This window comes from Argopecten irradians, chromosome 3 (genome assembly GCF_041381155.1).
Source record: "Argopecten irradians isolate NY chromosome 3, Ai_NY, whole genome shotgun sequence".
NCBI classification, from domain to species: Eukaryota; Metazoa; Mollusca; class Bivalvia; order Pectinida; family Pectinidae; genus Argopecten; species Argopecten irradians.
Window position 1 is genome coordinate 54,095,573 of NC_091136.1, and position 27,216 is coordinate 54,122,788.

Below are 27,216 nucleotides of genomic sequence, written 5' to 3' on the forward strand. Positions count from 1 at the left end.
AATATCAACAAGTATCAATCAAAACTATAAAAAAAATCGTTAACATGTATTTTCTGAACGTGAGAATATTAACATAGTGATATTTTTTTCTGAATACAGGGAGAGTTGTAAACGTGTCCAGTGTAAAAGGTCGATATTCCTGGCCTTGTAATTCCGTGTACATTGTCACCAAGCATGGTATAGAAACCCTGAGTGACTCTCTCCGCCTCGAAATGAAGAAGTTCGGGGTCAATGTTTCAGTAATAGAGCCCGGAGCGTATGATGAAGCAACAGCGATCAGTAGTCCAGAACAGGTGGCCATCTGATTGATTTTTCATTTAAACCTTTCTATTGTCTGATGTTAAAGACAATCGGCATTGGGCAACAGGCAACATGCTCTCCTTATACATTAACAGTACATGTAAATCAATATATATACATAAATAATGTCAATTACTATTTTATCTAATGATGATGATATCCTAAAACATATACAAAATTTCTCCTAATTTGTATCATCACAAATGGAAGAAAAAATGATTTTACAAGATATCCAACGATATTCAACGAAATATATTGGTATCCATGACAAAGCACTGAACTTTATCCAATACAGCTTTATTAGTCTCCCGCCGGTGTTTGTTCCAGTCTGTCTGGCTGTCTGTCCGGATTTCGCATCGGATTGGATTTGGTGTCAAAAGGTCAACTACAAAAGTCATTGTCATTGGAATAACATAGTTTGGGAAGGAATGTCACTGTTACTAAAAATAGTTTGTTTTACAAATTTTCGTTCGGAGGATAGCTCTAGACAAAATTTGTTCAAACTTCAAACAACATCGATCACCAATATCATTAATATACATGAACAATAGAAAAAAATATGGTCCCAGAACAGATCCCTATGTTACCCTGCTTGTATGGATTTAAAAGTAGATTTGAATCCATCGAAGAAGACCACTCTCTGTCTCCTATTCTTCAAATAAGATGAAAACCATATCAACAGATTACCATCGATTCCATATTTTTAAGCTAATATATTAAACCAGCATGCCAAACACAGTTTTACAATTGTGTCATATACATGTATACCTAATAGTTGATAGGTTGGCGAATCTCTAGGTAAAATTCCAAATTGATGTTTGGAGATTATGTTATTTCTTGAAAAATGGTTAAAATATTTTTAAATGCAATTTTTCCAATGTTTTGCTGAAAGTAGGAGTCACAGTAAAAGGTCTATAATTAGAAGGATCACTTCATAAACCTTGCCTTGTATCTTATTCTATGGGTGTAACATTGGCATTTGTCCATACATCAGGAAGCATACAGGATGGTATAGTATTCTGATTGATATTACCAAACAGATCTCGTTACTTTTCATATTAATATTTCAAACTCGCACATAAACACTATAACCTTTTATTGCCTCAATATACATTAAACAAAACAAAAACAACAAAAAAAGATGATTTTAAAAACATTATTAACATACGAAAATTTATATCGAAGGCCGAAGATGAAGTTACATCACCAAACAATAAAAGGGTTTTTCATTCATTTCATTTAAAATTCATTTCGATGTTTGGCCATGTCGCAGTGATAAAATTTGACAAATTCACGGTAATAACCGACAACAGGAAACATAATACTAGTTTTGAAAAATAACAATTAATATTGATATTAATTAAAAATCATCAATCTCATTTTACATCCGTTTCGGAAAGGTAAAGGGCCTTCAAAGATCTACTTGTTTTCCAAAGTGGTCAGTGATGTAAATTACCATAATTAAAAAAGAGAATCATCTCTGGAAGAAAAGAAAATATTTGCTTTTTGTTTATTTTCGGTAAATGATACAGCAGTATTTACATTGTGTATGATTACAAATTTGACCATATTTCGTGGTGATTTTTTTTAGATGATCCGGATTAGAAGAGAGCTGGACCACATGTGGGACCAAGCCACGGAAGAGGTTCGCCAGACATACGGACGTTCCTACGTTGACGCTATATACAAGGCATTGAAGGTCGACTTTAGTCGGGAGATGTCGGCGGATCCTGTTATAAATGCTATTGAGGACTCACTCGTTAACGTGACACCACAACCACGATATGTGGTCGGAGGCACTTTTTACGTAGTGGATAAACTGGCGGTGAGATTTCAAAAAAAAAATCATGTTATACTTAGATATAGTTATAACTTTTTCTATTTGTTTTTACTGTGATTTACTCTTAACAGATGTGGTCAATTTACATCCTCCCTTCAAAGAAGGACCATCTTTATGTTTTAGGTTCAATTAAATTCTTGTTGAAGTTTTCAATACACTTGTTTTACGATTGCAGGTCCTTGCGAGGGTTTACAACTTTCTTCCCGAATCTATATCGGATTGGATCGTAGAGCGGTTGAACGGGTGTTGATCGTTTCCACACTAATACTTCTATACCGAGATAGGTGATTCCGTGACAATCAGTTTACTTGTATGGACTTTAGCCATCCGTGAGAAGATATTTTGTTGATAGACTATGGCTAAGGTTTTAAACCATGTTTAACCTAATGATAATTTGTTTGCCAAAATAACTTCTTCATAGTATAACTAAGTTAATAAAAAGTGTGTATGCATCAGGTATAACTGTTGAGTCATAGATTGTTATGCTTGTTAATTTTGACAAAATATGCTGAAAGTATTTATTTCAGTTAAGTGAGCCCGTAGGGTCAAGTTCATAATCCTGTCACCAAATAACTGCGCCATCATGTGTACTAGTGTTTATAGCATTTTTAAGGAGCGTTTGTTTGACCGGATTCGACTTTACAAAAGCCCGGATTCTTTCTGTTTAATTCTAACAGGCAGAAGCAATGTTTTTCATTCAAATTAATTTCAATCAATTATTTGATAATCTTCCATGAACTCAAAATTCATAATCAATTAATTATTTTGTTTTCATTTTGACATGCTTAGTAATAACGGTTGCTATGCACACTCATCTAACAATTTTCTGTTGGTTATGCTAAATATCACTCTATATATTGTATCTTATTATGTAATTAAGCTGACTTATGTCAGACACAGAGAGTAGGCGTATGCATGTCTCTGCTTGAGATGCATTAGCCATGTCATTGATATTGTCATCAGGAAGTTTTTATCACCGTGGAAACTTTACTACATAATAATAACAATATATTGTTTGCTCTCGAAAAGATCATATTTAAGGAATGAAATGTTACTAGGTGAGTTTACAGTTGATATGAAGCCGTTCCGGGAGGAAGATAAATATAATGCCCTATATGCCATATTGTAACTTGTTTACGTATATTTTCATTTAAAAGAATGTAATAAAATCACGGGAATATAGTTTGCATTTCCCGCTTGCAGTTTTGTTGACGCCACCAGGTTCAATGAATTGAATAATTTGCATATCAACCCTCGCAGCATAGCTTCACCTGATAGTCCCTATCAACATGTGATAAAAACAAAAGTCGTATGCTGATTAATCAATCAGATTTTATATATTGAAAGCAAGGATAGTATTTGAATTACAAAAGGAAGTAGTTAAAGCCATTGTCAAATATACCGCTGCAACAGATTTTCAAAATGGAAGCATCGACGCACGTTGGGCGCTCTGTCTAGAATATTTTGTTTAAAAAATGTAAACATTCCGGGGTTTTTAAAAACAAATCATAATACTTTGCTGTTTTCCATATTGTTTGTGTCCTTCTCTTTTCAGTAACTATAGGCTATTCCATCTTTTGTGTGAGCCAAATGGGCTATACTAGGCTATGAACGCCCATTTGGTCACTTGATTGACCAGATGGGAGTTTATATCCTAATATATTCCCATCTGTATTACATAGCGTAAACCGAAGATTAGAAGTAGGATGGAAATATAACGGAGCTAGAGACGAATCCATGCTACCTTGGTGGCTCATATGTACTATGGTTTGTTGGAGTGCAGAATGTGAGTTTCTAAGTGACCAGGATGTTTTCTACAACAGCCGTTGTCATTATCTATTCCTGTAAAGTCGTAATATTATAAGGTTAGAACTCTAAACAGATAATGGTGCACATGTCACATACACTGTATTGATATTTCTTATCAATAAATATAGCGGCACTTACAGCTGGATCGTTAAACTAAAATCAAATTTGAACAAAATATACATGCTAAAAGTTGTCTCTTCTGCTTTATCTTTTTTTGATTACGCCGCCTCCGTCTAGTGTGTTAGGTAAACATATGGATTGATAACGGAATCCGACTAGGTAGAAATGTTTTATCTAATGTCTGGCAGAATATAAATCATTCAGATACTGCCGTTGATATTGTAAACAGTGCATGCCTTCATAAAAGTATATTTTTTGCAAGGAACTTATTCAACAGTTTTTTCCTCAAACAAAACGCCGGAACACTCCCATACATAATTATTTTGTATGATAATCGAGCTCTTCTATGAGTTAAGACAATTTTGATCGCTTTAAGAATCTGCTCTGGTAAGGTTTTAGTCTCGTTGGAGCCTTGTTTCAACATTAATCATAGTGGGGTTTTTTAGATTTTCAAAAACTTATTGTCTCAATTCGTAGCAACTTGCCATATTGAAAGCATGTCAACTAGTTAGACTTTTATTACTGTTAGATTTTTTCATACATAGATTTTAATAAATGACCGATTTGGCGGCCATTGTGAAAAGGTACATTTCTTACACTTTGTACAGAGGTGCACCCTTTCTACTTTGATATTTTACACAAGTCGACGTGCGACAACATTTGTTATTGATTTACATAAATAAGTTAATCGTTGCCGTAAATCATTTTAGGGTTCACTGAGATTCTTTGCTTGTTTGATTGATTAATTAACTTCCTATTAACCGACAACCTCCAATGTATGCAGTGTCTAGTGTGTGTGAAGTGCGAGGTGCCTGATTTGGGAGACTGTGGTATTTTCGTGCTGTCTCTTCTTGTTTATTGGATTTCGTGCCCTTTTATTTTGCTATATCACTGAATCATGCCGCCGAAGACACCAAGCAACACACCCCACCCGGTCACAGTATACTGACAACAGGCGAACCAGGCGAACCAGGCGTCCAACCTGTTTTATGCTGAGCGCTAATCTGGAGCAGAAACTACCACTTTTCATTTGTCTCTCAAATTTGTATTAAACTATTGATATTACATTTTATTATAATGAATTACCTAGATATAATATTACAAGTTTAATCCTTTGTCTGTACCAAGTTCTTTGACAGGAGTAGATCATACAGTGGCGTAGGATGATGAAACGTAATGGGGGGGGCAAAGGTCCTCAATATTTTGGGGGGGGGCAAAGGTCCTCAATATTTTGTAACACCCCCCCCCCCCCCCCGCCGCCGCACCTACAGGAGGAGATTAATTCAACTCCCAACCATATATGTTTTATGTACATTTTTCATATATCAGTAAATTTAATCCTTGTACACATTTATAGACAGTGGGGTCGCTATAAAAGGATATTAACGAATACGCAAATTGGCCAGATTAGCGTGTGAGCGCCGAAGGCGCGAGATTTTAGTGTTTTAGGTGTCTGAGGGTGACCCCCGGAAAAAATATAGTAATTTAGAATGGCTGAGATGAGTTTTACAATGTATTTTGATGATTTTGCGAGCGCCCGAAAGCGCGGGATTTTGGTGTTTGGGGGGTCCGGGGCCTCCTCTAGGAAAAATATTACGATTTAGAATAGCTTAAATGAGTTTTGATGAATTTGCGAGCGCCCGAAAGCGCGAGATTTTGGTGTTTGGGGGGTCCGGGTGTCTACCCCGGAAAAAAAATTACGGTTTAGAATGGCTGAGATGAGTTTTACGATGTATTTTAATGATTATAAAGCGTTCTTAACATGGTAATTTTTCTATTTAAAGCTGCTTGCATTTAGAAATGATAATTGTGTCGTCAAAACATTATGCAACCCTACTCGATCTGAATACACCGGCTTCACACCATCGGCACATGGTTGTGTAACATAAAAAATGAATTAATATTGTCTCGCTAAGACATAAACAAATTGATCTTTTAAGAGAATTTTTTTAGGTAGTACATAAAATCCTGTGTATTGAATTTTGACTAGGCCTATTTAAGGTTTGACATTATGTGCTTGAACGTTTTAGGAAATACGCCGCGCAGCGGAAAATTTTCTAGAATGAAGTACGAAAAATGTGCAGGAGGACACTTTTTTCTTTCAAATAAACATTTTTAGAAAATTTCAGTCGGCGAAAATGGGGGGGGGGCAAAAAGACATGTTTGCCCCCGTCCTGGGGAACGGGGGGGCAGTTGCCCCCCCTGCCCCCCCCCCCCTTCCTACGCCCCTGTCATAGGTAAACCCTTATAACACTCATATTTTTATATTACATTATGTATAAACCCATTTTTATATTACATTATGTATAAACCCATTTTCTCCAATGTTATAATTAATTTATATGCATATGTTTTAATATACTCCTTCAGCATGGCTATTTTTCTGGACATTCCTGACTAGGACCAGTACTAACACTATGGACTTTATAGTACTGCCCGGTCACTAGGAATGGCTTGTGCGGGAGTGATATTGAGGATCCAAATTCAAATTAAATTCAAATCAATATCAACTGATTTAAATCAAGGAACTGTATATATTGAACTGATATGAATCCATTATAAATTTCAACTTATCATTATCTGGCTATACAGTATCCACATTTTAACTATAAACAAAAACATAGGTATGCATATATACATGTATATATATATACTTAACATGCTTTTTATACCTGCTCATTATTGGAGTGTTACCATAGTATTACTTACAAGTGTATCCTAAATATATATTTAATTTCAATATTGTCTGTAAAATTACATATATTATATATATGATCTTGAGATGTACATGTATGTATCCACAGGGAGAGGGCTTATATACGCATAGCCTGCTGCCCAATCCCTATCAAATCTAATGATTTAATAAAAATATTTTGAAATGAAAATGCCGCCGAAAACACCAAGCAACACACCCCACCCGGTCACAGTATACTGACAACAGGCGAACCAGGCGTCCAACCTGTTTTATGCTGAGCGCTAATCTGGAGCAGAAACTACCACTTTTATAGATTTTGATGTGTCTCGACCAGGATACAGAACCCAGAGCCTTTCTAACAGAGGCGAGCGCTCATCCGAAGGTAAAAATTGAGGTTTTGTCAAGGGATATATTAGTTAGTTAGTTAGTTAGTTAGTAAGTTAGTTAGTTTCTTAGTTAGTTAGTTAGTTTATTAGTTAGCTCTTTAGGAAGAAAGAAAAGATAAGATTATAAAGGAGGAGTGTCTATTTAGGCCATCTGGTGGCCATGACCGATAAACATTATTTTTTGTTTACAGATACCCGGGAAATAGGACATCATGAAATGAATACATGATTAAGGTCAGGTCGGAGTCCTCTGTGAATCACGGGGTTAAACAGGAGGGACAATTTTCGGTTTTGTCAAGTTTTGTTGGAACTAAATGATATTTTTGAATGATTGCTCATGAATGATAATGTATTTATATGTTGAAAGCAAAATATTTTGGAAAATATAACTAAGGGTCAAAAAAAGGTCACAGTGACCTAATTTTGTTAAATGTCAATTATTCAAGAATAAAGTTCATCTGATCTGGTGCCATCATATACCAGAAAAAAATGTTTAATTTATTATATTGTATTGAACAATACATTTGCTTATCATAGTAAAATAGTAATATTTGCGCCAGTTTATCTAAATTCTGAACATAACAATATATTTATTGGTGTTTTAAAGTTTAAAATAGAATAAAAAATCCCATCCCATCCACAATATTCTATGCCTAAGTATGATATGCAAATATATTGCTCGATGTAATAATATGATAGGTAACATTTTTTCTGGTATATTATGGCACCAGATGCACTTTATTATTATAAAATTGGGATTTTACAAAATAAGTGCACTGTGACCTATGTTTTGACAGCATTTACACATTTTACGTCCTACCAGCAGGGTAGAGATTCACTGAAATGAAAATGATAACCATTTAAGTTTGGAATAATAACCTATTGGTTTTACTATTGTTTTTCTTTTACATTGTAGTGAAGACAAAGTTATTTGAATTTTAGCAAAAAATGCCGAAAAATTTTGTAACAGGACAAATATCAACCACACTGACCTCTTATTTTTATAACGGCTTTAGATACAGCCACTTTTTTTTCTTTTGAGCTGCAAAATTTTAGAAAACGCTAATCATCATAAACTTTTTCTTTGAAGCGTTTAAGCGAGTTATTATCATCTTCAAAATTTAGGGGATAGGGTTAAGACATACAGCTGTTCTGAGTAGAAATAATGAGGTGACTGTATGATATTAATATATTATTTATTCAACAAAACCATTAATTTTACCAATTTTGTGCTTAGACAACTAATTTGGAAAATATTTCTTTAACTTGGCGTGTGTATGATCAAAACAGTGAAATTCCGGTAAAATCACAATTTACGTCAAATAGCTATCATTGATTCATGGTATCACACCACCATATTATTAAACTAGTTAGTCATAAGAAACTTTTGACATTTCACCAGAGCAGATCCATAATCCCTTTACGGACTGAAAGCATACAATAAGTTACTCTGGCAATGCATGACAGTGAGATATCTTTTCATTACAGTATGTGTTCCTATACCAAATTCACAGACACAAAATGTAAAACATAGAAGTTTCTCTTACAGAGCTCAATTTTAAAGCGGAATCTTGGGTAAGTATACCAGAAAGAGAATCTGAGGTTAACACAAAGGTCTAAACCAAAACCATTATAGTCATCCAGGTCACAGGTAAAAATTAATAACTAAACATGAAGGTGTAAATTAAAACCCATATATTCCTGTATATAGCCATCCAGATCACAGGTAAAAATTAATAATTGAACATGAATGTGTAAACTTAAACCCATATAGTCCTGCATATAGCCATCCAGAGCACAGGTAAAAATTAATAATTTAACATGAATGTGTAAACTTAAACCCATATAGTCCTGCACATAGCCATCCAGAGCACAGGTAAAAATTAATAATTGAACATGAATGTGTAAACTTAAACCCATATAGTCCTGCACATAGCCATCCAGAGCACAGGTAAAAATTAATAATTGAACATGAATGTGTAAACTTAAACCCATATAGTCCTGCATATAGCCATCCAGAGCACAGCTAAAAATTAATAACTTAACATGAATGTGTAAACTAAAACCCATATAGTCCTGTATATAGCCATACAGGTCACAGGTAAAAATTAATAATAACTTAACACGAAGGTGTAAATTAAAACCCATATAGTCCTGTATATAGCCATCCAGATCACAGGTAAAATGAATAACTAAAAAAGGATGAGATCTTTTCATTGAAATAATACGTAGACAGAATACCGGTAAAACTTTTACTTTTCGATTTGTAGCCTTGACAAATCTGTAAATATGACTCAACCTCTGCTTATCTTATCCATATTTCAATATGGTGTCGTTTGAGAACGTGTTTACTCTATGTTTAATTTTACTGACTGTCTACTTTGTTTATATTTACTGGATATATCTCTTGGGTATCTCGATCTTCTACTTTGTATTCAGAGTGACCAAGCATAATTTTCGACAAACACTGGACATTGGTCCAAAAGGTGTGGTCATCACAGGCTGTGACACAGGTAAGGCAGTGACCATGGCATTGGTAAAACCCTATAAAATACAATTAGAACAATTAACTATAAACTGGAAGGTACTTACCGATGTGTGAGAGTATGTGACTACACCCGCATGTGATTACCCGTGTGAGAGTATGTGACTACACCCGCATGTGATTACCCGTGTGAGAGTATGTGACTACACCCGCATGTGATTACCCGTGTGAGAGTATGTGACTACACCCGCATGTGATTACCCGTGTGTGAGAGTATGTGACTACACCCGCATGTGATTACCCGTGTGAGAGTATGTGACTACACCCGCATGTGATTACCCGTGTGTGAGAGTATGTGACTACACCCATGTGATCGTGTAGAGTATTGACTACACCGTATGTGATTACCGTGTGGAGAGTATGTGACTACACAAGTATGTGATTACCCGTGTGTAGAGTATGTGACTACACCCGTATGTGATTACCCGTGTGTAGAGTATGTGACTACACAAGTATGTGATTACCCGTGTGTGAGAGTATGTGACTACACCCGCATGTGATTACCCGTGTGTGAGAGTATGTGACTACACCCGTATGTGATTACCCGTGTGTGAGAGTATGTGACTACACCCGCATGTGATTACCGTTGTGAGAGTATGTGACTACACCGATGTGATTACCGTGTGAGAGTATGTGACTACACGATGTGATTACCGTTGTGAGAGATGTGACTACACCTATGTGATTACCCGTGTGAGAGTATGTGACACACATGTGATACGTGATGAGTATGTGACTACACCCGTATGTGATTACCTGTGTGAGAGTATGTGACACACGTATGTGATTACCCGTTGGAGAGTATGTGACTACGTATGTGATTACCCGTGTGTGAGAGTATGTGACTACACAAGTATGTGATTACCCGTGTGTGAGAGTATGTGACTACACCCGTATGTGATTACCCGTGTGTGAGAGTATGTGACTACATCCGTATGTGATTACCCGTGTGTGAGAGTATGTGACTATACCCGTATGTGATTACCCGTGTGTGAGAGTATGTGACTACATCCGTATGTGATTACCCGTGTGTGAGAGTATTTGACTACACACGTATGTGATTACCCGTGTATGAGAGTATGTGAGTACAACCGTATGTGATTACCCGTGTATGAAAGTATGTGACTACATACGTATGTGATTACCCGTGTGTGAGAGTATGTGACTACATCCGTATGTGATTACCCGTGTGTGAGAGTATGTGACTACATCCGTATGTGATTACCCGTGTATGAGAGTATGTGACTACATCCGTATGTGATTACCCGTGTATGAGAGTATGTGACTACACAAGTATGTGATTACCCGTGTATGAGAGTATGTGACTACACCCGTATGTGATTACCCGTGTGTGAGAGTATGTGACTACACAAGTATGTGATTACCCGTGTGTGAGAGTATGTGACTACACAAGTATGTGATTACCCGTGTGTGAGAGTATGTGACTACATCCGTATGTGATTACCCGTGTGTGAGAGTATGTGACTACACACGTATGTGATTACCCGTGTATGAGAGTATGTGACTACAAAAGTATGTGATTACCCGTGTATGAGAGTATGTGACTACAACCGTATGTGATTAACCTTGTATGAGAGTAAGTGACTACATCCGTATGTGATTACCCGTGTGAGAGTATGTGACTACACAAGTATGTGATTACCCGTGTGTGAGAGTATGTGACTAACACCCGTATGTGATTACCCGTGTGTGAGAGTATGTGACTACATCCGTATGTGATTACCCGTGTATGAGAGTATGTGACTACACAAGTATGTGATTACCCGTGTGTGAGAGTATGTGACTACACAAGTATGTGATTACCCGTGTGTGAGAGTATGTGACTACATCCGTATGTGATTACCCGTGTGTGAGAGTACGTGACTACACCCGTATGTGATTACACGTGTGTGAGAGTATGTGACCACACACATATGTGATTACCCGTGAGTGAGAGTATGTGACTACACACGTATATTATTACCCGTGTGTTAGAGTATGTGACTACACACGTATGTGATTACCCGTGTATGAGAGTATGTGACTACACACGTATGTGATTACCCGTGTATGAGAGTATGTGACTACATAAGAGTGTGACTACCCGTGTGTGACAGAATGTGACCACACAAGTATGTGATTACACGTGAGTGAGAGTATGTGACTACATCCGTATGTGATTACCCGTGTGTGAGAGTATGTGACTACACAAGTATGTGATTACCTGTGTGAGAGTTTGTGACTACATCAGTATATGATTACCCGTTTGTGAGAGAATGTGACCACACAAGTATGCGTTTACCCGTGTGTGAAAGTATGTGACTACATCCGTATGTGATTACCCGTGTGTGAGAGTATGTGACTACACAAGTATGTGATTACCTGTGTGAGAGTTTGTGACTACATAAGTATATGATTACCCGTTTGTGAGAGAATGTGACCACACAAGTATGCGATTACCCGTGTGTGAAAGTATGTGACTACATCCGTATGTGATTACCCGTGTGTGACAGTATGTGACTACACAAGTATGCGATTACCTGTGTGAGAGTTTGTGACTACAGTTTGTATATGGATTACCCGTGTGTGAGAGTATGTGACTACACAAGTATGTGATTACCCTTGTGAGAGTACGTGACTACATCCGTATGTGATTACCCGTGTGTGAGAGAATGTGACCACACAAGTATGCGATTACCCGTGTGTGAGAGTATGTGACTACACACGTATGTGATTACCCGTGTATGAGAGTATGTGACTACACACGTATGTGATTACCCGTGTATGAGAGTATGTGACTACACCAAGTATGTGATTACCCGTGTGTGAGAGTATGTGACTACACCGTATGTGATTACCCGTGTATGAGAGTAGGTGACTACATCCGTATGTGATTACCCGTGTGTGAGAGTACGTGACTACACCGTATGTGATTACACGTGTGTGAGAGAATGTGACCTACACGCATATGTGATTACCCGTGAGTGAGAGTATGTGACTATTTGACGTATGTGAAAAAGTAACCGTGAGTACTCGTATTATACCTGTGTTAGAGTATGTGACTACATCCGTATGTGATTACCCGTGTATAAGAGTATGTGACTATCTCCGCACGTGATTACTGATGTGAGAGTATGTGACTACACAAGAATGTGACTACCCGTGTGTGACAGAATGTGACCACACAAGTATGTTATTACCCGTGAGTGAGAGTATGTGACTACATCCGTATGTGATTACCCGTGTGTGAGAGTATGTGACTACACGAGTATGTGATTACCTGTGTGAGAGTTTGTGACTACATCAGTATATGATTACCCGTTTGTGAGAGAATGTGACCACACAAGTATGCGTTTACCCGTGTGTGAGAGTAAGTGACTACATCCGTATGTGATTACCCGTGTGTGAGAGTATGTGACTACACAAGTATGTGATTACCTGTGTGAGAGTTTGTGACTACATAAGTATATGATTGCCCGTTTGTGAGAGAATGTGACCACACAAGTATGCGATTACCCGTGTGTGAAAGTATGTGACTACATCCGTATGTGATTACCCGTGTGTGAGAGTATGTGACTACACAAATATGCGATTACCTGTGTGAGAGTTTGGTTTGTGAATACATCAGTATATGATTACCCGTGTGTGAGAGTATGTGACTACACAAGTATGTGATTACCCTGTGTGAGAGTATGTGACTACATCAGTATATGATTACCCGTGTGTGAGAGTATGTGACTACACAAGTATGTGATTACCCGTGTGTGAGAGTATGTGACTACACCCGCAAGTGATTACCCGTGTGTGAGAGTATGTGACTACATCCGTATGTGATTACCCGTGTATGAGAATATGTGACTACATCCGTATGTGATTACCCGTGTGTGAGAGTATGTGACTACACCCGCATGTGATTACCCGTGTATGAGAGTATGTGACTACATCCGTATGTGATTACCCGTGTGTGAGAGTACGTGACTACACCCGTATGTGATAACACGTGTGTGAGAGAATGTGACCACACACATATGTGATTACCCGTGAGTGAGAGTATGTGACTACACACGTATGTTATTACTCGTGTGTTAGAGTATGTGACTACATCCGTATGTGATTACCCGTGTATAAGAGTATGTGACTATCTCCGCACGTGATTACTGATGTGAGAGTATGTGACTACACAAGAATGTGACTACCCGTGTGTGACAGAATGTGACCACACAAGTATGTTATTACCCGTGAGTGAGAGTATGTGACTACATCCGTATGTGATTACCCGTGTGTGAGAGTATGTGACTACACAAGTATGTGATTACCTGTGTGAGAGTTTGTGACTACATCAGTATATGATTACCCGTTTGTGAGAGAATGTGACCACACAAGTATGCGTTTACCCGTGTGTGAAAGTATGTGACTACATCCGTATGTGATTACCCGTGTGTGAGAGTATGTGACTACACGAGTATGTGATTACCTGTGTGAGAGTTTGTGACTACATAAGTATATGATTGCCCGTTTGTGAGAGAATGTGACCACACAAGTATGCGATTACCCGTGTGTGAAAGTATGTGACTACATCCGTATGTGATTACCCGTGTGTGAGAGTATGTGACTACACAAATATGCGATTACCTGTGTGAGAGTTTGTGACTACATCAGTATATGATTACCCGTGTGTGAGAGTATGTGACTACACAAGTATGAGATTACCCTTGTGAGAGTACGTGACTACATCCGTATGTGATTACCCGTGTGTGAGAGAATGTGACCACACAAGTATGCGATTACCCGTGAGTGAGATTATGTGACTACATCCGTATGTGATTTACCGTGTGTGTGAGTATGTGACTACACAAGTATGTGATTACCCTTGAGTGAAAGTATTGGATTACAACTGTTAATGATTACCCGTGTGATAGTATGTGACTACACAAGTATGTGATTACCCGTGTGTGATAGTATGTGACTACACAAGTATGTGATTACCCGTGTGTGAGATTATGTGACTACATCCGTATGTGATTTACCGTGTGTGTGAGTATGTGACTACACAAGTATGTGATTACCCGTGTGTGATAGTATGTGACTACACAAGTATGTGATTACCCGTGTGTGATAGTATGTGACTACATCCGTATGTGATTTACCGTGTGTGTGTGAGTATGTGACTACACAAGTATGTGATTACCCGTGTGTGAGAGTTTGTGACTACATCCGTATGTGATTTACCGTGTGTGTGAGTATGTGACTACACAAGTATGTGATTACCCGTGTGTGAGAGTATGTGACTACACAAGTATGTGATTACCCGTGTGTGATAGTATGTGACTACATCCGTATGTGATTTACCGTGTGTGTGAGTATGTGACTACACAAGTATGTGATTACCCGTGTGTGAGAGTATGTGACTACACAAGTATGTGATTACCCGTGTGTGAGAGTATGTGACTACACAAGTATGTGATTACCCGTGTGTGAGAGTATGTGACTACACAAGTATGTGATTACCCGTGTGTGAGAGTATGTGACTACACAAGTATGTGATTACCCGTGTGTGAGAGTATGTGACTACACAAGTATGTGATTACCCGTGAATGAGAGTATGTGACTACACACGTATGTGATTACCCGTGTGTGAGAGTATGTGACTACACAAGTATGTGATTACCCGTGTGTGATAGTATGTGACTACACAAGTATGTGATTACCCGTGTGTGAGAGTATGTGACTACACAAGTATGTGATTACCCGTGTGTGAGAGTATGTGACTACACAAGTATGTGATTACCCGTGTCAGAGCATGTGAATACACAAGTATGTGATTACCCGTGTCAGAGCATGTGAATACACAAGTATGTGATTACCCGTGTGTGAGAGTATGTGACTACACAAGTATGTGATTACCCGTGTGTGAGAGTATGTGACTACACAAGTATGTGATTACCCGTGTGTGAGAGTATGTGACTACACAAGTATGTGATTACCCGTGTCAGAGCATGTGAATACACAAGTATGTGATTACCCGTGTCAGAGCATGTGAATACACAAGTATGTGATTACCCGTGTGTGAGAGTATGTGAATACACAAGTATGTGATTACCCGTGTGTGTGAGAGTATGTGACTACACAAGTATGTGATTACCCGTGTGTAAGAGTATGTGACTACACAAGTATGTGATTACCCGTGTGTGAGAGTATGTGACTACACAAGTATGTGATTACCCGTGTGTGAGAGTATGTGACTACACAAGTATGTGATTACCCGTGTGTGAGAGTATGTGACTACACAAGTATGTGATTACCCGTGTGAGAGTATGTGACTACACCCTTGTGAACGACATTAATAATACAAACAGTATGTCGTTGGTTTTTTCCTTTGGCGACCATTGAGATTTACGTGCATGTTTTGTTTATATTGAAGGATAAGAAACACGTTGGATTCATTTTATGTGTATGTTATCTGGTAATACTTGTTTAGCATCGGGTCAAATTGCCCATCGCATAGGCCTGATTTGTGTTTGAGGTAAGGGACATGTACGACACTAAATTGTGGAACATTATCAGATAAACATATCCAGGTAAAAGATCGTTGGTACAAAATTATTATTGTTAGGACGATATCCTACCGGAAATGAACTAAGGACTTGTGCCATTATATGGAAATGTTAAATATTTAGAAAATTAACTTTATGTATAATTCAATGAATACACTTAGTCTATTATAGTTACATGTATAGCCTTAGACATCAGGTCGCAGTGACCAGACCGTTATAGACGGTTATTCATGTATATGCCTTGTAGCTATCATGACCAAGTCATCGGTTTCGATACACTATTACTTAAGTGCGTATTCGTGACAAGAAGTGGTCAGATTACTTAAGAAGGATATGTACTCTGACATTTATTATAAAACTGATTGATGTTGAATGTCCATGTACCTCTATATAAACCAAGATTTCACAAGCTAACGGGGTCAACTTCCCCCAGTACTCGACCATGAGTACTGGGCCATACTTTGCCATGCGGAATAAAGTACTGAAACCACAACTCAGCATTTGACTTATACTCAACTTTAAATATTTAGAACATTTCATAATATATTATACCAATTTATAGCTAAATTGTTATAATTTGTAACATGGAGACGAATGTGCCATTATATGGAAATGTTAAATATTTAGAAAATTAACTTTATGTATAATTCAATGAATACACTTAGTCTATTATAGTTACATGTTAGCCTTAGACATCAGGTCGCAGTGACCAGACCGTTATAGACGGTTATTCATGTATATGCCTTGTAGCTATCATGACCAAGTCATCGGTTTCGATACACTATTACTTAAGTGCGTATTCGTGACAAGAAGTGGTCAGATTACTTAAGAAGGATATGTACTCTGACATTTATTATAAAACTGATTGATGTTGAATGTCCATGTACCTCTATATAAACCAAGATTTCACAAGCTAACGGGGTCAACTTCCCCCAGTACTCGACCATGAGTACTGGGCCATACTTTGCCATGCGGAATAAAGTACTGAAACCACAACTCAGCATCTACACTCTACACTCTACACTCCATAGACACTCTACACTCTACACTCCATAGACACTCTACACTCTACACTCTACACTCCATAGACACTCCGGACACAACAGACACTACAGACATGGCACACTTCACACCAGGACACCTATGAAGATACCAACACTAGGAAGCATGGAAATAATTTTGTACATGTATTTTAGTAGACGGAGAAGTTATGATTGTAATTCCCGTCAGGATGTATAGGACTATACGGTCCTTTATCCACTGCACTAAGTATATATATGGAACCAAATAAAAACCATGCAACTGAAAGTCAACGCCTCCATCATCATTCAACTCTACAACTACATCGACACGAACATCACGAGCCATGGGGCAACAAGTTACATCAAGCCTTTAAACACCATTTTAAAAGAAAAGACATTTCAAGGACTTGAATCAGGTAAAAGTTCGTTGGTACAAATTATTATTTTTTGGACGATATCCTACCGAAATGAATTAAGAACTTGAATTAAACTGAACAAATATGCAAATGTAGTATTATATTTAAATGGTATTTTCTGCTACAAAAATATGATGATTCTGATATATCTAAACGGTCGGACTACTAATCGTAATACGAATACTTTAATGCATAAACAAATATTGTAATTTATCATTTTAATTGATCTGTTGATGAATCGATGTGTTTTCAGGATTTGGCCACAGTCTGGCTAAACGTCTGAATGAGTGGGGATATACAGTATATGCCGGTGTCCTCAACGAGGAGAGCCCGGGAGCTAAGGTCTTACAGTCTCATCAGTCGGACCGCTTCCATGTGGTCAAACTGGACGTCACCAAGGACGAGGATGTCCAACAAGTGCTAGAGTACATTAGTGGTACTGGTAAAGGTATGATGACACCTGAACTACCTAAGAGTGATCTACAGTACGGTGTCTGATGTTAAAGTCATCGAAGGTTGGACGCGATATTCGGGTGGATCTGGTACCCGATATTCTTTCACTAGCTGAGGTTTTCGGTTCGAAGCTCATATTGTGGCATATATTGGTGCAGTTTTCACTCGATAATCGTTTTTATACCAAGAACGCGTTTATATGCATTTCAAGCATTTTGTTAATTACCCAAATATCTTTTTTTTATATTCCTTCGGAACCAGGTACTTTGATTAAATTAATTAAGGATGGCGTAAAAATTTATTGGTACATAATATGTTCACACCACGATAGATGGTTCCGATGATTCCATGGATTTCAAAATCATACATTTACTAAAGAAATATATCATTCACAGTCATCCAACTATGCACATGTACACGATGTGATTTCCGGAATTAGCGATCCGCGAAACAAGATGTCTTGTTGAAGAAAGTAACAAAGTTGTGTCTTTGGACATATTTGCGGAATATTATCAATGCTAGGAAAGTGAATGTAAAACAATACTTAATGCATCTAAAGATCAACCTTATATAAACCCTGAAAATATCCCAGTAATACCGCTTATTTACATATGACAATAGATGGAATCAGAACAGTTATCATGCCTTGGAGTCGGATACGCTAATTATGTCAATAATTTACTCCTAGACAAAACCCGATATGTGCATTTTAGCTTTATTTAACTTTTTCTTGTTTCACAACAGGTATTCAATGATAATTTTAGTAATTTAGTAGCTAGCGTGGCTACCAACAGCGTCTTTGGACATTCACTGTATGGTTTATAACAACTTTACTGTATGTTGATAGCGATAGTACAATCCACGCATTAACTGCACATCAGTAACGCTTGATTGTCTTTTATAGCCATTTCTGATTATTTCTTTAAAGCAGCAGATTTCTTATTAGAATTGCATAGATTTTGTATGAACTCGAACGGTGCTGGTGATTGGTGGCCTATTACGTCAGCTTAAAAACAGTATACCGATACATATATTTATCATATCAAACCGGTTGCAAATATATTGAATATGTTTTGATTAATGTTACAATTCAAATATCAGTGCCTGAAATCTCGTTCGCTTCGGCGACGGCTATATTCAGAACTTATACAGTAGCTGTTAGACCACTGTGTCATTTGTGTACCCAGGATTGTGGGCCGTGGTGAACAATGCAGGGATGTATTTCCCTGGGGATGTGGAGCTCGCCACTGTAGACCAGTATAAGAAATGTGCTGAAGTGAACCTGTTTGGTGTGATCCGAGTCATCAAAGCATTTCTACCTCACATCAGGAAGTCGAAAGGTGAATCTTTCTGAGAGTGAATCTTATATGAAGTAATACGTGTACAGTCATCACAAAATTGACATAAAGAATATCATAAGTTGTTAACTAGCATCAATACAAAGTCTAATAGTATACTTCTGTCTATCTAAGGTCGAATCTCTGGCATAAACAGAAAAATAGAAAATCATATCTTGTCACAAGTACTGACAATTCCGATAGTAACGTCTCTCAGACGTCAATCTGTATGTAAAGTGTAGATATTGGTGAGTAGAATGAATGCAAACTCCATAGCGAACTGACGGATAATTTTAAGACTATAAAATTCTTTCAAATACGGATATGGGGGATAGGGATATTCTACCCGAGGGTCACACAATGTTGTAAAACCCGAGGCTTATCATATCCTCCATATCCACATATGAAAGAGTATCTTTCTCTCATACCCCGACATTTTATTGCAGTTTCACAAATATGATATCCCGCCATTTTGAAATAAGTTAAATAAGAAAACCGCGACTGCAAGTCAATTCTCCATACATAACATAAAAATCGCGTTGTAATTTCAACGCAAATACTTTTGATTGCATCATTTATCGTAAAACCAGCCTAGTTGCTGGCAAAAAAATGTAAAAAAAAAAAACTATAAAAAAAACATGACCGAGAAAAAAGTCGTTTTCTTGAAGAGGCTGTATGGCATGGGGCATTTAGTGTATTGCACTAGACCAGTCAGTATTACACCCATTTGTACGAAAGAAAATACTTTTTGCATCGACTAATAAGGAACTATCAGTGATTTCGGTATTTGTCAATACTGACACGTTTCATAATAACTTTTGATTGATGCTTTCCTTCTTTTTTGTATTTACTACATTGCTTCTGTGTTTGAAGGTCGGGTTGTGAATATGTCTAGCGTGAGGGGACGGTTTTCCTGGCCATGTGACTCGGTGTACAGTATAACCAAACATGGAATAGAAAACATGAGTGACTCTCTGAGGATGGAAATGAAGAAATTTGGTGTTAAAGTTTCAGTCATTGAACCTGGACAATTTAGTTCCGCCACGTCAGTATGTAGTCCGGACCAGGTGACTATATTGTCTCCAAACAGATTTAGAATTTAGCATGATTTAACTAGAATTTATTATGTGCCTTCCACATCGCGGATAATATATTTATGATAGCGATAATTTTATATTATGCGAACTGATAAACAATTCGTCCTTTTAAATCTGATATTGTATTCGTAATACTAATCTGATACAAAGTAGTTGTAAACATGTAATAACGAATAAACAGTTGCATTCTCAAAATCATATTTGACACGATTCACTTGCGTAAGTTTAGTTTGTAATATATTACATTTTATGTGATCTTAGGTATTAACAGTAATAGGTTTTTTAATATACCAAAACAGCTGAAAAGATTAAAGAAAGAAATAGACTATATGTGGGAGCAGGCGTCCGAGGACGTAAGACAGACGTACGGACGGACCTACTTTGATGCTATCCTTCAATTTGTGAAGAAGAGAGAGACAACTGTTGGACGACAACTATCAGCTGACCCTGTCATTAACGCTATAGAGGACGCAATAATTAACGTCAAACCAAAGGCGCGCTATGTAGTCGGAGGCTCTTTCTCTATCGTCGACCACCTTGCGGTATATTTATGTTTTGTCCTTCATCTTCATTTAAAAATGATTTCTCATCTGCTTTTAATTTAAAGTGAATTTGCAACCGTGTGATTTAACATATACATCGTTCGACTTGACTTGTCGACAGTGTATACTTGAATTCTTAAAGATAAACTCTATGTGCGATATCGACTATTACCATATTGCTAAAATTCTTACAGGTCCTTGCTAAGATGTATTCATTTCTCCCCGAATTCGTTTCGGATTGGATTGTTGAGAGGATGACTGGATGTGGATCTTTTCCCCGTTAACGTCTGACTAGGAATCGTAATGGACGGTGGGATCTACTCATCAGTATAATAATTACCGGCATGGGGCCGTTTATCATGACATCGGGGAAAGACAACTCCTTCTGATTTGCTCTTGTTCTGTACAACTTTCCTTCATTATAAATGTACTTCATTTTATCGCTAGTCAACATTTTTGCCATCAATTCATTTAAAAATAAAAGAAAGAGAATTCTGAAATGTCTCTTTTATGTTTTATTTTTCAAATGCGTTTGTAAATATATGTAAAAATAGATGCTAAGATATATACATAATGAATAAAAAGAAAAGTGAAATACCATTGGCCAAATACAGTTGCATACGATATTTAAAACTCCTTCATCTTGTCCACAATTCTATAAACTTATCTGTGATACTCTCGGGAAGAACGTTGTAAAATGTAGCGAACACCTGAAAAAATAACTTAACTAAGTATATGTTGTAAATAAGTATGGTCCAAAGCAAAGCAAATACCGAGTAATTTTGTCATTAATCTTTTATTAACATGTGAAAATGTTTCACATGAACGAAATACGGAATTAAGTGTGATGATCTTTAAAACAATATATATGACCAGGTTCTCCATAAGGTATGTAATGTAAATCATAGTCTTATTAATTATTAAATACAGACAGTTCTGGTTTAAAAAAAAAACATTTTTAAAAATACGAAGTATTTTCAAATTAAACCATAATTAACAATATCGATTACATTCACTGTTCTTCATCAAGCTGCACACAGGGAATGAAACTTCACGTGGATTCCACATGAGGCATATGTATTGTGTTGCTCCTGAAATGCAGAATGCTTCGGGTACAGACAGTTTGGAAGTACCTACCCCGACTACATCCACGATGCCACTGGTTCCGCCAACTAAGTACCTCGGGGAGGGCCTGTCTCGGAACAAAGCCTCCTGAATGGCGTCAGTGACAGGGTCTGGTGATATAGGTGTTACATCGGACATCTTGCTCTTCCGGACTTTGAACATGTTTTCTAAGTACTCTTCTCCATAAGTACTCTTCACTTCGTCCGAAGCATGTGTCCACATGCTATCAAACTCCTGCCGTATTCTGTCCAGCTGAATTGTCAAAATATTTAAACAGATATCAAAGTTACTAGCATCAATAATTGAAAACTAATGTCGGTGTGTTCATTCTCTTTGGTTAGTTTAAAGATGCTACATCGCTCACAGTGGCATTTTTTCTATCAAAAACAGAAGAAGAATAAATATTTTTCTTCAGTTTCACCATTACTGCAATTGAAAAGTTTGAGTTTCTAAGTTCAAATAAAAAAAGATATTACAAATAATTGCGTCTCTAAAAAACCCATGGCACTGTATAATATATGGAATAAAGTACTGATTGTGCAAGCACTAAATATATAATAAACTATTTTATATTATTTTTGTGTTAATTAGACATATATATAAACGATTAAACACCCATTAGTGTTCAAAGGATGAGATTCGTTTATGCTCTGTCGGCGTTGGAGCATCTTAAAATGGTTTTGCATTGTAAACAATTTTACATTGTATGTGATTAAATACACCCTTGGTTATGTCCAGCTATGACTTTTATTGGCATCGCGAGATAATTACTTATATATCGAATGTACACTAATTTCATATTAAAAATAGTATCCACCTTTGACTCACATTGGTGCCCATATTATAACCACCAGTTAATTGATTGTTTACTTAATGACATAATGGCATGATGTGTCCTGTGTTATTGAATGTCTTCGATATCTTTCGCAAATATACGAAATAATATATTTAATAAATTAACGTAGATTTTGTATTACAGACAACTAGCAATAATTCATAATATAAACACAATAACCTGCACTGGAGCCATTATTTCCGTGGCCCCATCAAAGTCTCCAGGTTGAACTACTACCACCTTAACACCAAACTTCCTCATTTCCAAACGAAGGCTGTCGGCGAATGTTTCAACGCCATGTTTGGTGATGATATAAGCTGACTCCCCTGGCCACGAGTACAGGCCCCGTGCACTGGATACCATTACCACCCGCCCTATAACATCCACGGACAGAGTTTAAGAGGGATTGAATTGCCAATTAATCAATCAAGTTTTATTGATTTAGTCAACTAATCATTTAATTTCAAATATGCATCCAATCATTTATCAATCAACCAATTTATCATTAAACCAACCAATAATAAATCAATAATTTATTGGATCATTTATTTTGACCAAATAATGATTTTCCTTGATTTTTTTTTAATTAGGCAATGTGCTACCATTGCTTCAACAAAATATTCAAGCAACAAAGCGTGTATTATAGGCATCATTTCATTTAACAAAACAATAATGGACTTTTTGTATGTTAAAACGATGAATTGTTAAGTCTTTGAATGGTGTCGGTCTCGGGGAATATCACCAATCTCACGTTGAACAATTCCTCTAATAAACCTACAAAAACACAATATTTGTATGAAACATCACAAATGTGTACTTTATGATTAATAAAACATTATATACACCAGATATGTATCATTTTAAAACAGATTTGATAAAACACCTATTGCCAAGGCTAAAATACTTTGATGTAATCGATATCAGACTTACCCTTTGATTGCCTTATAAATGGTAGAAACGCTTTCACGACACGAATACCGCCATATAAATTGACATCGGCGACTTTGTTGAACTGCTCTACAGTTGTCAACTCGACTTCACCAGGAAAATTGATACCTGCATTGCTGACAATACCCCATAGTCCTTTATGGAAATAAAAAATACCAAAAAATACCAAAAACATAATTATTTCTTTACAAGCTTTAATATTGTAGCTCAAAAGTCCAATGGAATGATAATGGTGTCGTCTTTAGAGCTACAATTGGTGTCTATTACTGCTAATGGAGTAATGATTATGAAAACCATCATTAAAACGTTTGTATGCATTTTATCGTACTTGTTCATATCGATTACCTACTAGGCAACACAACTGAACCATATCAATTTAAAAAAAAACACAGCCGTATATTTTTCACTTATCAATATGACGGTCTCTTCAAAGCAAAATTGTACGTTAAGTCTACAAATTGTAAAATTAACGTCTTCTGAGCAGTACAGTAGATATTAAGATTGGTCGTTAAGCTTGTTTTGGACAAAAATAAAATATAAATGGATATATACGCATAAAATGATTGGAAACCTACAAAAAGTACAGAAAATTGTGGTTGATTGTGTGAGGCTGTGCTCGACTAGGACACATATATAGAGACCATTTCGTACCCGACCGAAAGGTAAAGTAGGCCGGGTACGTATATTCGCTCATTTATTTTCTTTACGAAGTAAAGCAGTTCAAACCTACTGATAGGTATAACAAGCGATCAGTTAGTTTATATTATTTCTTTAAACATTTTAAATACTTCTCCGGTCAATATTTCATGATTTTAACTGAAAAAGGTAAAAGTAAAATGTCATAGAGTTGTCAATGTTAGAATGAAAACAAGATATCCCTCTTTGTTGATACTTCTAACCAAGGCGGTATTAAATACACTGAGACGTTTGCCGCACAAGATGTAACTCACTAAGACGCTTTCCTTGGATGTACTGTACAGCCTCCTGTACTTCCGTGTCAGATGTGATGTCCACTCTTATCATGTGTACTCTCTTTGACTTTTTCTTGCGAAGTTTTTGAGCACCTTTGCTATCCATGTTGAGAACACCAGCAATCACCGTAAACCCGGAGTCATGGAAACGTTCTGCAGCGTAGTAACCAAATCCTGGAATATAAACCACCCAACTCCATTATCTTAGTCACAGACATATACTAGACTTTTAATTTAAACATTATGCGGGAATTATACAGAGAAATAATGAAATCTTGCAAAATTGATACCTGAATCGCAGCCTGTGATGAGAATCCCTTGACCATTGACGCCAACCCATGTCACCTGTGTCCGTCTGTACAGCCATAGACTCATCCAGCACAATACCATCAATATAACTATATATAGGTATTGGTATAAAAGGTAACATATAGCTAGAGCCAACCCTACAAGGTAACACACTTCGTACAACTTCACAGACACTCCCATTTCCATCTGCAATACATAACAATAAGACATTAAACCTAATAAATGCAAAGAAACGAGGGAAACCATTTTTATACTTGTTACCTGTAATCTTCAGCTTTATTTAGGACTTAGATATGAACATTCATAACATATAACTGTATACTGCCGCTTTAAATGAGATCTGCAATTGACTTTGGTTTTATTCCTATATTTTGTCAATCATTCAAGGACTACCAGATGTTGCTGGTAAAATAGAATTTTTGCTTATACAGTTAACTTTGACAACCTGCATGAAGCTACAAACAGTTATGACAATCAACAACATCTACGTTGAGGAGTAGCTTACCTTAAGACTGGCTTTATTCTCGATATTATCTCCAGATGTCAGTACACGACCGGAACCATTGTTCTTATCATGTGGTTTCTTGGTTCAAACATTTACTGATAATACATTTAGTGAGTCTTGCTAACCTTCTTTTATACTTGTAAAAACAAGGCATATAGATTACATCTGTATCACACGAAAAGAAAAGAAAAAAACATCAAAAACATAACATATCATTCTGAGTCAGTATTTTTTTTATTTTACCTTTTTCATGCATACGTATATACGTGTTAAAATTTCTGACTTGGAGCTGAGGTTATCAATAACCTTCATGATTCAGTGTGCATATGTATATAAGTGTAGCGTGGAAATTTATGTCACGCTTAGTTTTTATTAGTTGTTAAAGTTAAAGTTTATTTGTGTTGTAAAATAATAGTTTTATACCATTTAGTTGATAGTTTTAGTTAATATATGTGCAGTATGTATAGTGTATATATACATACATAGGACAGTTAGGGACCAGGTGGTCACGTGCACGTGTCCATCTGGGCTCGTTACGTATACGTAGGGAGCTAGGGCACCGCATTCTGTTTTCCATATAAGGAGTTGTTTACGACTAGGGCTGTGTATTAGGGTCCAGTTTGATGGACAGGTTGCATAAGGTGTTCGTATTAATAGTAACAGAAAGCTAAATTTAGGTAGTGGTCACTCCGGCCAGCCAATTAGAGTAAGGTTGGGAGGAGGGATGGAAGTAGGTAGAAATACGTAATCATAGTAAGATTCAGCCAATGAACGTGAGAATGAAGATGGAAGAAGCGAGGTTTTAGCCAATTAGAGGACAGTATGTAAGTGGTATAAAAGGGGGTACACGGGACGAAACGACAGAGTACATGGAAATTTTGGGACTTACTCCACGCATCTCAGGATCAGTTATTTGAATTCTGATTACTTTACTAAACTTAATGTCTTTGTGACTATGGGATTTATACTTGGGATGTACTGTACGGATATTCCCTACATGTATCAGTGATGTGATATATACGGATTACTCTATCATACTTAGTGTGTTTGTGACTAAGGGATTTATACTTGCATTTGGGATGTACTGAATACTTCGCAATTATGCATGTCACCTAGCAGTGAACTCAAGTCAAACAGTGTACCAGTGTGTGTGTTCCTAATGGATTTATTGTGAACTACATTACGTGGATGTTTATGTGAATAAATTATGTGAGTTTTTAAGTGACGTTTTCTAGTTTTCCCTGCCGTAGTCACCTTCCATCACGGACTTACGATATACAATAGCGTCTCGTCATAGCCTAAGTGCTATCATATTTGGGAGAAACGCTACAAATGGTGACAGCGGTGGGATGGAAGTTACCATGATTATGGCAGGGGAAATATTACTTTGTTGAACTGTTTGGATTT

At 36.9% G+C, this 27,216-nt stretch overlaps 4 protein-coding genes across 5 annotated transcripts in view; 3 read left to right on the plus strand and 1 right to left on the minus strand.

Moving 5' to 3' along the window:
* Window positions 1-3,806, plus strand: part of LOC138319082 (D-beta-hydroxybutyrate dehydrogenase, mitochondrial-like) — a 29,118-nt gene extending 25,312 nt beyond the window's left edge. The window contains exons 4-6 of the mRNA XM_069261994.1: window positions 100-293; window positions 1,892-2,125; window positions 2,316-3,806. Coding sequence (XP_069118095.1) covers window positions 100-293; window positions 1,892-2,125; window positions 2,316-2,390 — 503 coding nt within the window. The 3' untranslated portion in view covers window positions 2,391-3,806. The remainder of the gene's footprint in view (window positions 1-99; window positions 294-1,891; window positions 2,126-2,315) is intronic.
* Window positions 1-27,216, plus strand: part of LOC138319087 (zinc finger C2HC domain-containing protein 1C-like) — a 168,543-nt gene that overhangs the window by 73,963 nt on the left and 67,364 nt on the right. The window lies entirely within an intron of this gene.
* Window positions 9,456-21,616, plus strand: LOC138319081 (D-beta-hydroxybutyrate dehydrogenase, mitochondrial-like). Its single transcript, XM_069261992.1, has 6 exons — window positions 9,456-9,663; window positions 17,941-18,135; window positions 19,328-19,480; window positions 20,351-20,544; window positions 20,874-21,116; window positions 21,311-21,616. The coding sequence occupies exons 1-6, from the start codon at window positions 9,477-9,479 to the stop codon at window positions 21,398-21,400; spliced, it is 1,062 nt and encodes a 353-aa protein (XP_069118093.1). The 5' UTR covers window positions 9,456-9,476; the 3' UTR covers window positions 21,401-21,616.
* Window positions 21,609-25,916, minus strand: LOC138319080 (D-beta-hydroxybutyrate dehydrogenase, mitochondrial-like). Of its 2 annotated transcripts, XM_069261991.1 has the most exons (7): window positions 25,810-25,916; window positions 25,286-25,490; window positions 24,975-25,169; window positions 24,007-24,159; window positions 23,257-23,450; window positions 22,254-22,493; window positions 21,609-21,826 (listed from the first exon to the last, which is right to left on the minus strand). In XM_069261991.1, the coding sequence occupies exons 2-7, from the start codon at window positions 25,488-25,490 to the stop codon at window positions 21,755-21,757; spliced, it is 1,059 nt and encodes a 352-aa protein (XP_069118092.1). In that variant the 5' UTR covers window positions 25,810-25,916; the 3' UTR covers window positions 21,609-21,754. The 2 variants fall into 2 exon arrangements, with proteins under 2 accessions (XP_069118092.1, XP_069118090.1); XM_069261989.1 differs by lacking the exon at window positions 25,810-25,916 and having other exon boundaries at window positions 25,286-25,801.

Coding starts and splice junctions, on each gene's coding strand:
- LOC138319081 (XM_069261992.1), top strand. CDS start 9,477: ATGGTGTCGTTTGAGAACGTGTTTACTCTATGTTTAATTTTACTGACT. Junction 9,664..17,940: donor CATCACAGGCTGTGACACAG/GTAAGGCAGTGA, acceptor ATGTGTTTTCAG/GATTTGGCCACAGTCTGGCT. Junction 20,545..20,873: donor CAGTATGTAGTCCGGACCAG/GTGACTATATTG, acceptor ATACCAAAACAG/CTGAAAAGATTAAAGAAAGA.
- LOC138319080 (XM_069261989.1), bottom strand. CDS start 25,550: ATGGTTTCCCTCGTTTCTTTGCATTTATTAGGTTTAATGTCTTATTGT. Junction 25,170..25,285: donor CATCACAGGCTGCGATTCAG/GTATCAATTTTG, acceptor TTTATATTCCAG/GATTTGGTTACTACGCTGCA. Junction 21,827..22,253: donor GCATCGTGGATGTAGTCGGG/GTAGGTACTTCC, acceptor TTATTTTTTCAG/GTGTTCGCTACATTTTACAA.